This window comes from Kogia breviceps, chromosome 4, assembly GCF_026419965.1.
Source record: "Kogia breviceps isolate mKogBre1 chromosome 4, mKogBre1 haplotype 1, whole genome shotgun sequence".
Taxonomy (NCBI): Eukaryota; Metazoa; Chordata; class Mammalia; order Artiodactyla; family Physeteridae; genus Kogia; species Kogia breviceps.
In genome coordinates this window covers 139,195,281-139,209,288 of record NC_081313.1, presented here as the reverse complement: position 1 = coordinate 139,209,288, position 14,008 = coordinate 139,195,281, and the positions used below count along the sequence as shown (strand labels likewise).

At 49.2% G+C, this 14,008-nt stretch overlaps 1 protein-coding gene across 1 annotated transcript in view; it reads left to right on the top strand.

Annotated features, from left to right (window-relative positions):
- Window positions 1-7,968: 7,968 nt before the first annotated feature.
- The window catches only part of LARP1 (La ribonucleoprotein 1, translational regulator), a 58,349-nt gene continuing 52,309 nt past the window's right edge, over window positions 7,969-14,008 (top strand). Inside the window, 1 exon segment of the mRNA XM_059062981.2 lies at window positions 7,969-8,861. Coding sequence (XP_058918964.1) covers window positions 8,423-8,861 — 439 coding nt within the window. The 5' untranslated portion in view covers window positions 7,969-8,422.

Sequence of the window (14,008 nt, the reverse complement as noted above, 5' to 3'; positions counted from 1 at the left end):
AAGAAAATTGCTTTCTGCCTTCATTTTGACTGCTGATTCCCACCTGCCCCCATGAACTTGGATGTTTCTTGACCCTGGAATGTTTAAACGTGGTTACCTTCGTTTGGCTATGAGAGTTTTGCATTTTCAATGTGTGCTATCTCTGTTTCCTGTGGTGTGATGCAGGGGTCTGGAATGGGAAGGGAGAGAGCTAGGCTCTGATCTTGATTCTGCTGCCCCAGAATCCTGGAGCAAGTCACTGAACTTCTGTGGGGCTCAGTTCTTCAGCTGCCAACTGGGGACAATCACATCTGTCCTCTCTCCGTGAAAGCCCTTTGGGAAATGCAGTGTGGTACAAATAGAAGGTGGGCTGCTGTGAGGTGAGGCATACCATAGGTGCTCAATAGATGACACCTCACTGACTATGTGGAGGGGATTTGCAACGATGTGGAGACAATACTCATAATACATTGTTAAGGGGGAAAAAAGCAAAAAATAAAGCTGTTGCATGGGCAGTATGATCTCAATTATGTAAAATACAAACAGAAAAGAGACTAGAATACACCAACTTGCCTATGATTGCCTCTGGGTTGTGAGCTTATATGTGGGTTTTGCTTTGCTAGACTTAAACTTTTTTTTCTACTTGCAAAAGTTAGCCCATTTTGTATTATATTTTATCATTTGAAAGTATATATATAATTTATACTTATTATATATAATAAATATATTTATTATATACATTATACATTAAGTGTTTATATATAAATAAATATATAAAATTTAGTGCTTGGCCCTTGACAGTGTTGCTCTAGTTACCAAAACATGGATGTGCTCAGGAGTGATCCTGCATCCGTTCACTCATTCATTCCTTTGTCCAGAAAACATACTGAGGGCTAGCTGTATAAAGGCAGCACTGATGGTTACTAGAAGCAACACTAAGAAGAACAGGGAGGGCTTCCCTGGTGGCGCAGTGGTTGAGAATCCGCCTGCCGATGCAGGGGACATGGGTTCGTGCCCCGGTCCGGGAAGATCCCACATGCTGTGGAACGGCTGGGCCCGTGAGCCATGGCCGCTGAGCCTGTGCTCCTCAACGGGAGAGGCCACAACAGTGAGAGGCCCGCGTATCGCAAAAAAAAAAAAGAAGAACGGGGTATAATCCTTGCCCTCAAGAAATATATTATAATCTAGATGGAGGATAAGGCATATTTATAAGTAATCATAATTGAAGATAGAAAGTAGTAAATGCTTTAGGGAAATTGTCACTAGGAGGTAAGAGATGGGAGAAATGTATTCGAACTATGGAGACTAAATAAGATTTTTGTGAAGAAGTTGGCATTTTGTGCTGAGCCTTGAAGGACCAGTAGAATTCTGGACAAGTGGAAATGGAAAGGCATCACTGGCAATAATAAAAGTAATGAAAGGTAATATTTACTTAGCACATACTATGTGTCAGGCATTGTGCTTTTAAATTACACACATTCTCTCATTTAAGGCTCACTGAAGCTCTGTAGGGAAAGTAGTATTATCATCTCCAACTGACAGATGGGGAAACTGAGGCTTAGAGAGAGGATGGATATTTTCCCGAAGTCACGAGGTGGTCAAGCTGGGATTCACGCTCAGGACCTCACAGCTATGTCAGAGTGAGAGAAATAACATGACTTGAGGCAGGAAAGCATGGGACCCACAGGGGATTAGACGGGAGCTTCCTAAAGGCAGGGAATGTGTGTCTTGCCCTCCTTTCCACGTCCAGGGCCTGGACAGTAGCTGGCACATTACAGATGCTTAATAAATATTTGTCGAATGAAAGAATAAAACAAACAGTGAGTGGTCCACTGTTGCTGGAGCGTAGGCCTGTGTGGCTAAAGGCAGCAGGACAGGCAGGGATGTGCATGCGGAGATTTTAAGCAGAGGCAGGGCCCGTCAATCAAAGGGCCACAGAATTGGCTCAGGCAGTGTGGTAGGCTGCGTGGGAGGCAGGAGAATTTAGTTGGTGGGGAAGCTCATCAGGAGACCACGTGAGACAGTACAGGAATACCAGGGAGGTGAGTGGGGCTGGGGGAATAGGCTGTGTAGGTGGAATGGAGTAGAAAGAGGCATGGGATGGTGCCTGTCTCTAACTCAGTGGTGAACGTGTTAAAAGTTGATTTTCTATCAGATCTTCTTTGCAAATCTGTCCTCCTCTTTTACCAGACTCGTGGGGTGGCTTGGGTGGCCTCTGAGCCTACTTCCTCATCTGTAAAATGGGGATAATCACACTTACAGAAAAGGGTTGCCCTGAGGGTTAACCATGTATTATGGGAACAGTCAGTACCATCCCCTACTCCTTAGCCCCCTTACATGTTAACTATTGCTTTTTGCATCTATTTGACAAGAGGAGATCTAGGCTGAGCCTCCTCTTGTGAACTGAAGTAAATTTCTTAGCGTGTGCCATAAGGCCCGAAAGTCTTCAGGTTTTGGAAAACACTCTCTAGCTGATACTGTTTGTTTGGCCAGTACCCCTCCCCTCCCCACCCACTCTTCCATGTTAGTATAAAGAGGCCTCAAGCCCAGAAGCCCCTGGTATCAGAAGAAGATAAGTGATACAGCCCAAGTTCTTCCAGAAACAAAAGGTCCTTTGGAAAACCAAACTCAAAGAGGAATAAAAGTGAATGTCCAAGTATGTTAAATTTTCCTTCCGACCAAGCACAGGTAACAAGCACAGATAAAGGAACCATCCCCTTTTTACATGTGTTCCCCCCAGAAAAATAGTTTCAGGGAAACTGTATCTTTCTTTACACCCATAAGCTCAATGGGCAGGTATTACGCTTCCTGTTTTGTGAACAGAGAAATGGAAGCCCAGGAAGGCTCAGGAGGCTGTCCCAACTCATTCAGCAAAGCCAGAGATGGGACCGGGTTATAAACCAGGTCTCCTGTCTCTAGTCCCTCATTCAGCCTCCTTGTATCTCTTTAGGAAGTTGTCAGCACCGGGGCAAAAAGCACATAATTACAAATAGATATTTGGACCCACTTTATTTATTTATTTTAAAGCAAAGGTTTCCTTTTCTTTTTTAAATTTAAATTTATTTATTATTTATTTATTTTTGGCTGTGCTGGGTCTTTGTTGCTACATGCAGGCTTTCTCTAGTTGCGGAGAGTGGGGGCTACTCTTCGTTGTGGTGCATGGGCTGCTCATTGCGGTGGCTTCTCTTGTTGTGGAGCACGGGCTTTAGGCGCACGGGCGTCAATAGTTGTGGCACGCGAGCTCAGTAGTTGTGGCGCATGGGCTCTAGAGCGCAGGCTCAGTAGTTGTGGCACACGGGCTTAGTTGCTCTGCAGCATGTGGGATCTTCCCGGACCAGGGATTGAACCTGTGTCCCCTGCATTGGCAGGCAGATTCTCAACCACTGTGCTAACAGGGAAGTCCCTATTTTTATTTATTTATTTATTTTATTATTATTTTTTATGATTATTATTTTTAAAATAAATTTATTTATTTTTGGGTGTGTTGGGTCTTCGTTTCTGTGCGAGGTCTTTCTCTAGTTGCGGCGAGCGGGGGCCACTCTTCATTGCGGTGCGCGGGCCCCTCACTGTTGCGGCCTCTCTTGTCATGGAGCACAGGCTCCAGATGCGCAGGCTCAGTAGTTGTGGCTCACAGGCCTAGTTGCTCCGCAGCATGTGGGATCTTTCCAGACCAGGGCTCGAACTCGTGTCCCCTGCATTGGCAGGCAGATTCTCAACCACTGCGCCACCAGGGAAGCCCCATATTTATTTGTTTGGTTGCACTGGGTCTTAGTTGCAGCAGGTGGGCTCCTTAGTTGCAGCACATGGGCTCCTTAGTTGTGGCATGTGAACTCTTAGTTGTGGCATGCATGTGGGATCTAGTTCCTTCACCAGGGATCAAACCCAGGCTCCCTGCATTGGGAGTGCAGAGTCTTAACCACTGTGTCACCAGGGAAGTCCCTGGACCTACTTTATAATTTTTATTTTTTAAATTTGATTTTCTCTCTCTGTGTGTCTGTGAGTTTTAAGCCTAGGATGTGTTGAAGCCACGGGCACAGCACAGGCTGGTCAGATCCTGGGAATTCCCTGGTGGTCCAGTGGTTAGGGCTTGGTGCTTTCAGTGCCATGGGCCTGGGTTCAATCCCTGGTTGGGGAACCAAGATCCAGCGTGGCTAAAATAAAAAAAAAAAGTCTGATCCATGTTGCCTTCTGCCTAAAGTATATCTGTTTAACTTCTTCTTTTTTGGCTTGAGGTCACCTATTGCTTAATTACTTGGTTCCCCCCAATTAGAAATTACCTTTTGGAGAGACAGGATTCAACTTTTTTAGTTTACCCAGTCCTATGTATTTGATGAGTTCTCCATAAATACCTGTGGATATGTCAATGAAGGGAAGAGGGGCAGCCTTACAGTGTGGTATGGGGGGTAAAAACAGGCCTGGTAGTTAGCTGCTGCCTGGGACCCTAGGCACCCACCTTACTTTCTTTTTCTGAACTTTAGGTGTTTTCATTTGTAAACAAAGATAATAACAGCTTCAATGCCTGGCACATAGTAGGGATACAATAGATATTTGTGGAAAAAATTAATACCTATCTCATTGGGTTATTGTGAGGATTAAATGAGATAATGTATGTCAAGTATTTCTCATAGAACTTAGCATGTAGTAGTTACTTAATGAAAGTAGCTACTCTGAACAATTTGGTTGTTAGTAGTATTTAGAACTGAACACATGCATATAGAATGCCACAGCAGGTCAGGAATTATAAAAAACAAGAACTGGACTTCCCTGGTGGTGCAGTGGCTAAGAATCTGCCTGCCAATGCAGGGGACACGGGTTCAAGCCCTGGTCTGGGAAGATCCCACATGCCGCAGAGCAACTAAGCCCATGCACCACAACTACAGAGCCTGTGCTCTAGAGCCCACAAGCCACAACTACTGAACCTGCGTGCTACAACTACTGAAACCTGTGCTCCGCAATAAGAGAAGCCACCGCAGTGAGAAGCCTGCGCACCACAACAAAGAGTAGCCCCACTCACTGCAACTAGAGAAAGCCCGTGTGTAGCAACAAAGACCCAGTGCAGCCAAAAATCAATCAATCAATTAATTAATTTAAAAAAACTGAATTCAAATTGCAATTCCATCATTTCCAATAGAAAAAGCTACTGGGGCTTCCCTGGTGGCACAGTGGTTGGGAGTCTGCCTGCCGATGCAGGGGACACGGATTCGTGTCCCGGTCCGGGAGGATCCCACATGCCGTGGAGTGGCTGGGCCCGTGAGCCATGGCCGCTGAGCCTATGCTTCCGGAGCCTGCGCTTCGCAACGGGAGAGGCCACAACAGTGTGAGGCCCGCATACCGAAAAAAAATTAAAAAATAAAAAGCTACTGGATTTAGGATCAGGAGATTCAGGTGTGAGACCTGACTCTGCCATGGACTAGCTGTGTGACCTTGGATAAGGAACTTGACTTCTCTGAACTTCAGTTTCCTGAAAAACAAGGGGACTGAGTAATCATTAAGATTCCTTTTTCCACTCTAACAGCCTCAATTTAAGATGTGGTCTCATGCAGGTTACCTTCTCTTACCTTCTCTGGCCCCAGTTTGCCCATCTGTAAAATGGCACATGAGTGTTTAGGAGCCCCTCTCTGGGGCACGGCAGGCCCAGTGTGTGAAGATCTCAGTGCCCCTCCAGCCTGCACACAGGGCCAGGTGGTGCTTGTTCAGCTCAGACTGAGTACTGGGTAGCATGAACAAGTTACTTGTCCACGCAGAGCCCTGGTCCCCTCACAAAGTGTATGGGGGCACTTCTCCCCTCTACCTCTAATTACAGGAATATAGGACTTCCCTGGTGGTGCAGTGGTTAAGAATTTGCTTGCCAATACAGGGGACACAGTTTCGATCCCTAGTCCGGGAAGATCGCACATGCCGCGGAAAAACTAATCCCGTGAGCCACAACTACTGAGCCCGCGCGCCTAGAGCCTGTGCTCTGCAACAAGAGAAGCCACCGAAATGAGAAGCCTGCACACGGCAATGAAGAGTAGCCCCCGCTCGTCGCAACTAGAGAAAGCCCGTGCACAGCAACAAAGACCCAACGCAGCCAAAAATAAAATAAAATAAAAAATAAAAGGAATATAGAAAAGAATGACCAACAATGACCATTATGTCCCCTTTTAAAAAGTTCAGAGAGGTTCTAATGTGAATCCTCTTCAGGAAATATTTATCAATAAATAAAATAAAAAATAGTGTATTCTGGTGACAATAATTTACCTTCTGATTAAGGGTATATATATATAATGTAATTATGAAGAATCCTGCTTTAATTCATCAAGATCCCTTTAATCATTTAACCATTAGCTAATGGCCTCAGTCTCTATAACATACACAGCATTTTGACTTACATTGTCTCACCTGACTCCTCACAAAAGCTGAGACAGTAGAAGCAAGTCAAGCTTAATTTACCCCCATTTTTCCACCAGGGAAGCGGGGGGCCCAGAGAAGTGCTGCAAGCTGGCCAAGGTGTGGAGGCCATGTTATGGAAGAGTTGGGATTAAACATCAGACTGCCTGGCTGTGCCCAGGAGCACCCCTCCCCCAGTAGTCCTTGTTACAACAACCCTACAACTGGCCTCACCCCTTGGGGGCAGTTTCAGGAAGCCTTTTAATAAGCTTTATCCTCTATCTAGCAGGTCGGGTGTTCTAATCCTTCTTTTGGAGATGGCCAACACTTTAGGCTGTTATGTCTTAAGCAGGTGGGATCACAGCCAGCCAGAGGCCAGGACTTCTCCAAGTGAAGTGTGGGACCGCAAGCACCCAAGGGGTCTTGCTAGACATGCAGATTTCTGGGTGCAATCCCAGACATGCCTGATTCCAAATGCTTTGGAATCTGCATTCAAGGTTTTCCCTCATCATCCAAAGCAGCTGATCTAGGCTAACCTATGAGACAAGCAATTGTTTATCACTTAAGTTGTTTTACTGTCTCTTTCTCCACCTTAGAATGTAAATTACATGAAGTCCCTGTAAGTCTGGATTATTTCCAAACCCTGTTTCCTAGAATCCCTACAGTAAATATTTAATTGAATGTGTACTAAAATTTGAAACGCCTGTCATACACCATTCCTTCACTTTACACTAGGGAAACTGAGTCCTAACTGCTGCAGAGTTGGTAAGGGGCAGAACCAGGGTCAGGATAAAATCTCAGATCTCCAGAGTCCCAATCGGGCATTTGTTCGTCTCCGCCCCAAGCAAGCCTCGTAAATGAAATCCACTTGAGAAAAAAGACATTTTCTGCCCGTAAATACTCGGTTTCGGAGCTTAGCCTGGTTGGGGTCTGTTGGTAATTCCCCGTTCATTTTCGTAGGCGCCCAATGCCCCGAAGGGTTAAGGGCCCGCCTTCCAGGCCAGGCGTCGAATCCAACTCCGGGCAGTGTCCCGGCCGGGGCCTCCTGGGAGGAGCCGAGCACAGTCCACGGAGGTGAGGCCGGCTGGCCCAAGGTCACTCAGGCGGGGCCTGGAAGGGGCAGGCCCACGGGACGCCAGGGAGCCGTTAGCACCCACCTCCATCATCCTGTAAGTGGAGGGTAACGTTAATGTCTCCTTCCTCGGAATCTAGAGCACCCAACCTAAAGAACGCGAGCAGGCCCGGCCGGCCGCGTGGTCCACTCCCATGTGCTCCACCTGCGGCCGCTCTCACGCGCTGGCTCTTTAAGACACTTCCCCCTCTTTACCATCCCTTCTCTCCTGCCCGGCTCGCTGCCGCTGCCCCCGCCCCCCCCCCACGCTCCCCCCCGCTCCCGAATTGCATCAGGCACGTGCTCGCCCCCGTCAGGTCTGAGTACCCCTCACCCACCAGCCCCGAGGTGCGCCGAGGAATCGGAGGCGAGGGGCGGGGCAAGGGGCGGGGCTGCGAGGCCCTGCGCGCGCGCTCCCGCCGCCTTCGCCCTCCCGTCGCCCACTGCCGGCCCCGGCGGGCGCGGCCCCGTTGCGCCTTCCCCTCCCCTTGCCCGCTGCGTCGCGAGGCGCGCGCCCGCCCGCCGCCTGCCGCGGATCGCGTGGTCAGCTCGGCTCGCCGCGCCTCTCCCCCGTCCGTCCATATTGCTGCAGCCCCCGAGCCGGGAAGCCCGGGCCGCCCCGGCGGCGGGGGGGAGGGAGGGACGGGACGAGAAGCCTGCCAGGCTCGGGGTGGGGACGCCTTGCGAGGAACGGGCGGGGGGGGACGCGCGCCGAGAAGGCCTGGACCGCATAGTGGGGGGCCTTCGTCCCCCCCCCCGCCCGGCCAGCGGGCCTTGGATCTACAGCGGCTGCATCCGACCCGGAGGGGCGCCGCGCCTAGCGTGAACCCCGACCCCTTCGCCGCCGGGACTGGGGCCCAGCGCCCCCCGAAGGAAGGCGTCGCGGGCGCTCGGAGAGCCAAGTTCGAGGCGGGGGAGGCAGCCTCGGGCGCGCCCGGCTTCTCCGGGGGGGCGGGCGCGCAGATGGCCACTCAGGTGGAGCCGCTGCTGCCGGGGGGCGCCCCACTCTTGCAGGCCGAAGAGCACGGGGGGCTGGTGAGGAAGAAGCCGCCGCCGTCGTCCGAGGGCAAGGGCGAGCCCGGGGCGAACGACGTCGGAGGGGGAGAGCCGGACGGCGGCGCCCGGAGACCTCGGCCGCCCTGCGCCAAGCCACACAAGGAGGGCACAGGGCAGCTGGAGCGCGAGAACCCGCGGCTGCCGCAGCCGCCTGGCGCCGAGGGCCCGGCCGTCAGCGATGGGGAGGAGGGCGGCGGCGGCGAGCCGGTCGCTGGCGGAGGAGCTGCCGGAGCTGCGGGCGCCGGGCGCCGAGACTTCGTGGAGGCCCCTCCGCCCAAGGTGAACCCGTGGACTAAGAACGCGTTGCCGCCGGTCCTGGCCACCGTGAACGGACAGTCTCCTCCAGGTAGGTCTTTCTGCTTGGTATCCTGGGTCCGGGGCCTCTTCCGGGGACAGAGGCGTCCCCTCCCCCAGCGGCCTCCAGGGCCCGGGGGTCCGCCACTGGTCGTGGTGACTCGGAATTTATTATGATTATTATTATTATTATCTCCTGGCTCATTCGGGTCGCCGTGCCCTGTCCCCCAACATACTCAGGAAACTGCCCCTGCCAGAGGGCCCGGCCTCCGGGAGGCTACGGCCACCGCCTGGGCCTCAGCGGTTAGTGGGCAACGGCGTGGTCCGGGCCTACCTCGCGGGGAGAGGGTGGGCGCTGGTTTCGGTGAAAAGGGTCCTCTCCCGCTACCGCATGTTAGTGTAAGAGACGGTTTCCAGCCTGAACCTTCCTGGGGAAGCCCCCTCTTACCACCCCGCCCCATGCTTCTCGTTTTGGTAGCGTTGCGATCGTCCCCATGTTGTAAATGTTTAATGAGTATATGTCATAGGCAGCAAAACGCCCGGCGATGAGTTCATACCGACCACACGGATTCGGGATTTAAAAGTTAACAAGTTTTGTTCTCGAGTAGATAGTATTAGGCGGTAGAATGGCCATTGGCGATGGGTTCAGGGGTCGGTTACGGGCAGAATGGGGAGAAGAGGAAACCCAACGTGTCATTGAATGCGGTGCTTTCCCTCCCTGATCCCGGGGACCTTCCGTCTTGAGAGGGAGCCGAATGGAGAGCGTGCGGGGCATCCAGTGAGGGGGAAATGTGAGGCGAGTAAGGGGGCATGCGGCGACGCGAGGGGCGTGTGGCGGCGGGGGAGGGAGTGGCAGGGCCGGGAGGGCGGGCGGGTGACAGTTGGGCGCCCTGCGCCGCGCCGCCGACACGCGGGCTGCTCGCGACCGCTCGGCCTGGGCGTTCGGGGCCCGCCTCGGCGGTCGGGGTGGAAGGCGGGTGCGGGCGGGCGGCGCGGCCGGGAGTGTGCGTGTGCGCGGGTGTGAGTGCGCGTTCCTCCTTCCCGGCATTCCTCCGCAGCCGGGACAACGTGGTGCCACCCCGCGCGGCGAGTGGCATGTGACCGCCGACCGGCGCTCTCCGCGCCCTCCCTCTCCCTCCTCGGCTTTGGGTCCTTTTGGACCCGGCCCCCTGGGGAAGGTGGGAAGTCCCCACGGAGCGTTGTCAGTGGCGCTGGGGGGAGAGAGGCGGTGCAGAATATGGAGGTTCGGCTCCGCCTTCCTTTGCCAAAAATAGATCGTCGGCTTTGGTAGGGGGCGCGCCCGCCCTGCTCCCTTTGCCGGCGCGTAGAGGCACAGTGGGGCTGGATTCTTCGGTTCAGGGTCTTTTTGTAGTGGATCGGTGTTAAAACACACTTGGAGCTAGAATGATGGCCTGTGGCCATAGCCGCATTGCTTTTTCAAAACTCCTCCCCTTCTGTAGTGCTGATTGAGGCTGACTGGTTTAAACCATCAAAATGGGGAAAGGGAAGCTTAATGCCTTCACATTCAAGGGAATAGAATCCCTTGTAGTCCTAGGGGAACCAGAACAGCTAATTCTGAAAATGGCATGTTGTAATTTTTATTTCTTTTAAGGTTGCTTCATTTGGAGGAGGGGACATTTGGCGTTTACTAATAGTACCTCAAACCGTGTTCTCTTCCTTTTGCCCTCCTCCCCTTCCCCCCGTTCCTTCCAGAACCCTGTTATGCAAAGGGCAGTGCTGAAACCTCCATTTTCTTGCAAATCCCTCCTGATCCACCCACAGAGGAAGGAATAGCAACTTTAAGACACTCTTTGGTCCTTCCGCCTCTTAAAACTCGAAGGGGTATAATCATGCCCGGGAGAGAACACTCCTCAGAAGTTTAAATGGGGCTACTCACTCTGACGGCTGCTGCTTATCTAATGGTGAACCTGCCTTGTGGGTTTTAAATCAGCCATGACATCAGGTGGTATTGGGTGCTTGAGCTGGCATTTTGTGCAAGTCCAGGGGCCCTTGATAGGGTGCATCACCGGGGTTATTGATTGTTGGAAGAGGACAGCTTGGCTGGCATCTCGCCTTTACCTCTGAGTTCTTAGAAAAGCCAACTTGCTTTAAGTGCCCACAGCAAAATTCTGAGTCCGGTAGATTTACGCTGTTCTTGTTAGGTAAGAAAGTGTCTTGTCTACTCATTGGTTTTGAATTTGCAGAATAGACTTTGACAGAATACACTCTGAATTCAGTAGCTCCTCTGTTTAAGCCAGTTGTTAGGGCTTGGATGCTTCTTGAGGGAGAATTTTGCGGTCAGGGTAGATGGTGGCACTTTCTTTGAAGTTTACATGGATCACTAAGGCCCTTTTCCAGTCCTGATTTTATTTACAGCTTGGACAAGTTTAAATGAGACACCAATGGAATGACAGTGTGGTCTTGGGAAATTTTGTGTTCTGTGATGCATATGTTTTGGGTGCCTCATAAGCAAGCCAAAAGCTTTCCAAAGCTTGCTGCAAATGCCTATTTTTAGCTCTCCTTTTGGCTCAGATGCTAGTATTTTAGTTCTTTAAGGGACACATGCAGTAACTAGTAATAAAAGATGTTTTGCTATATCCCCTCTTTCTTGTGGGGTTCTCTGGTCTGGTTTAAGCTTCTGTGTCTTAGTAGTTTTAAATCTTGGGATTTGCATTTTTGTTCTTTGTATTTTCTTCCCTTAGAATATTTTGAAAACATTAAATATTTTTTCCTTATTTTAACCACAACTCTAAGTATGAGAGAGGCAAGATGTCTTAGTTAAAGAAGTGATACATAGCAAAGGTTCTGGGGTCAAAACTGCATGGGTTCGAATGCCAGCTCAACCACTTGCTTAGCTGTGCCTCCTTCTGCAGGATACTTAACCACTCTGTGCCTCAGCCTCTCCATTTTTATTCTAGAAATTAAATTATTTATCTGCCTCATGGGACCATTGTGAGCATTCACTGTGATGATATATGTGAAGTATTTAGCTTGGTGCCTGGCATGTGTTTTCTGTTGTACCATGTCTGGGAGACTGAAACTATGGGATTTTCTGGGACTTTTTCTGGGTCTCTGTTTTCTCCACCTGTAAAATGAGGAAAATGAGGGGGTTGGAGAGTGTTGAACTTTCCTTTTCTGGTATTGTATTAGTACTCACTGAAACATATGGGATCTGTCTCCTTAAAAGTGGGGTTTTGCTTATCCACAGACATGAAGGGCATAGTATGGATAATCTTAAAGGTTGATGACCCAAGTAATTGGCTGTTTTTTCTTTGGAATGTGTTATGACGAATGTTTTAAAAATAAGTTTTAATTTATTTGCCTTTCGTCAAGATTACTTTTTGGCGGAGCGTTCATGTTCTCTCAGGGCTGTGGGGAAAGGCGAGCCTTAACTGAACTAAAATTTTGCTGTGGCTGGTGTACATGTAGTAGGTAGAGACTTGAGAGCATATCATCCCCACAAGCTTCCAGCAACCCTAGCAGGGAATCAGTGGGTTGATTGTCTGACACTTCTAACTTTGTATAGTAAGAAAACACCAGTACTGTGATCTTTTTCTTCATTTCTCTTTAGAGGAAAGTCGGGGGCAGGGCCTGAGACTTGAATATTTATATTCTGGGCATCATTTTTTTCTGTGTCTCTTTGAAGTGCAGCTAACTGGTGACACAAAATTAAAAAGGCTTATAATCCCAGCTAACCCATGGCAACCCCAGGAATCTGCCACCACACTGAACTGGCCCCAAATAAACCTCCACTCCCAGTCTCAGTTTTCTTCCTGGGTTTGGGCCCTTTCCCATCTTCCCTCCCCCACCAACCCCACAACTGGTTGTATTCTGGGGCATCCATGTGGATCAGTCAGTCTTTATTGCATGAAGACCTCACGGTGTCAGAGCTACTTCAGACCCTGGCTCCTTCCTTCCTCACCACTAGCAGTGGACTGGGTGGAATTACACAGTCTGTAATTTTGAGTCCCAGCTTTGCTTCTAGCTTGGTGTGCAATCTTGGGCAAATTACTCAGCCTCTCTAAACCATTGTTTCTTCATCCTCAAAATGGGAGTAACAGTAGTAACTATTTCATAGGGTGGTGAAAATCAAGATGTTTAGCATAACCTTTAGCTTAATGCCAGGTACAGAGCATCTAATAAGTGCTAGCTGTAATAAATGATCACCATTGTTAGGAGTGTTCATTTCATTTGTAATTCTGCTTGTGTCCAGCATTGCAGATACCAGCAACCCCCATACTTTCTCTGTACCTATGTTTCTTCATCTGTAAAATGAGGGAATTGGAATATGTCTTCAAAGTTTTTTTAGTATCAAAAACACTTTTTCTCCGATAAACCCCTTCCCCACAAAAGAAACCAAAGCAGAGCCCTTTTAAAAATTATTATGTAAGTTTCAGGTGTACAGCAGTAATTCACGATTTTTACAAAGCAAAGCTTTTTAAATGTGTATATTCATATCTGCCATAGTGGTTAAGAACTCCAGTTTTGAATCCAGGTTCTGTGAGTGCTGGAGACAGTCTTCTGGCTTCAGGAACCTAAGCCAATTGCTTGGGGATTCATATCAGAGCAACCTGTGTAGCAACCAGGCATTAAGTGCCTTACAATGAATGTGGTAGTAGAAAGTACACATGCTGTCTATAAAGATTGCCTCCACCAAATAAAAATTGAGCCCACACCTAATAGAACCATAGATCTGCGAGGTTAGAGGAACACATTGATTGACCATGAGGTAGCAGTTATCCAATTTCTGAATGTGAGAAATTCTACAAGACAGATTATCTTGTCAATAAATAAGTGCTGTTCAAAAAAATACAAAAAACTAGTGAACATAACATAAAGAAACAGATTCACAGATATAGAGAACAAACTAGTGGTTACCAGTGGGGAGAGAGGGAAGGAGGGAGGGGCAGTATAGGGGTAGGGGGCTAAGAGGTACAAACTACTATGTATAAAATAAGCTACAAGGATATGTTGTACAACACAGGGAATATAGCCAATATTTTATAATAACTATAAATGGAGTATAACTTTTAAAAATCATGACTCACTGTATTATCCACCTGTAACTTATATAATATTGTACATCACGTTCAATTAAAAAAATAAACATTTTTAAAAGAGGGAAGTGTTATGGATGAAAAGAGTTGAGACGTCAGTCAGATGCATTGTGTGGATCTTGTTTGAATCCTGATTCGAACA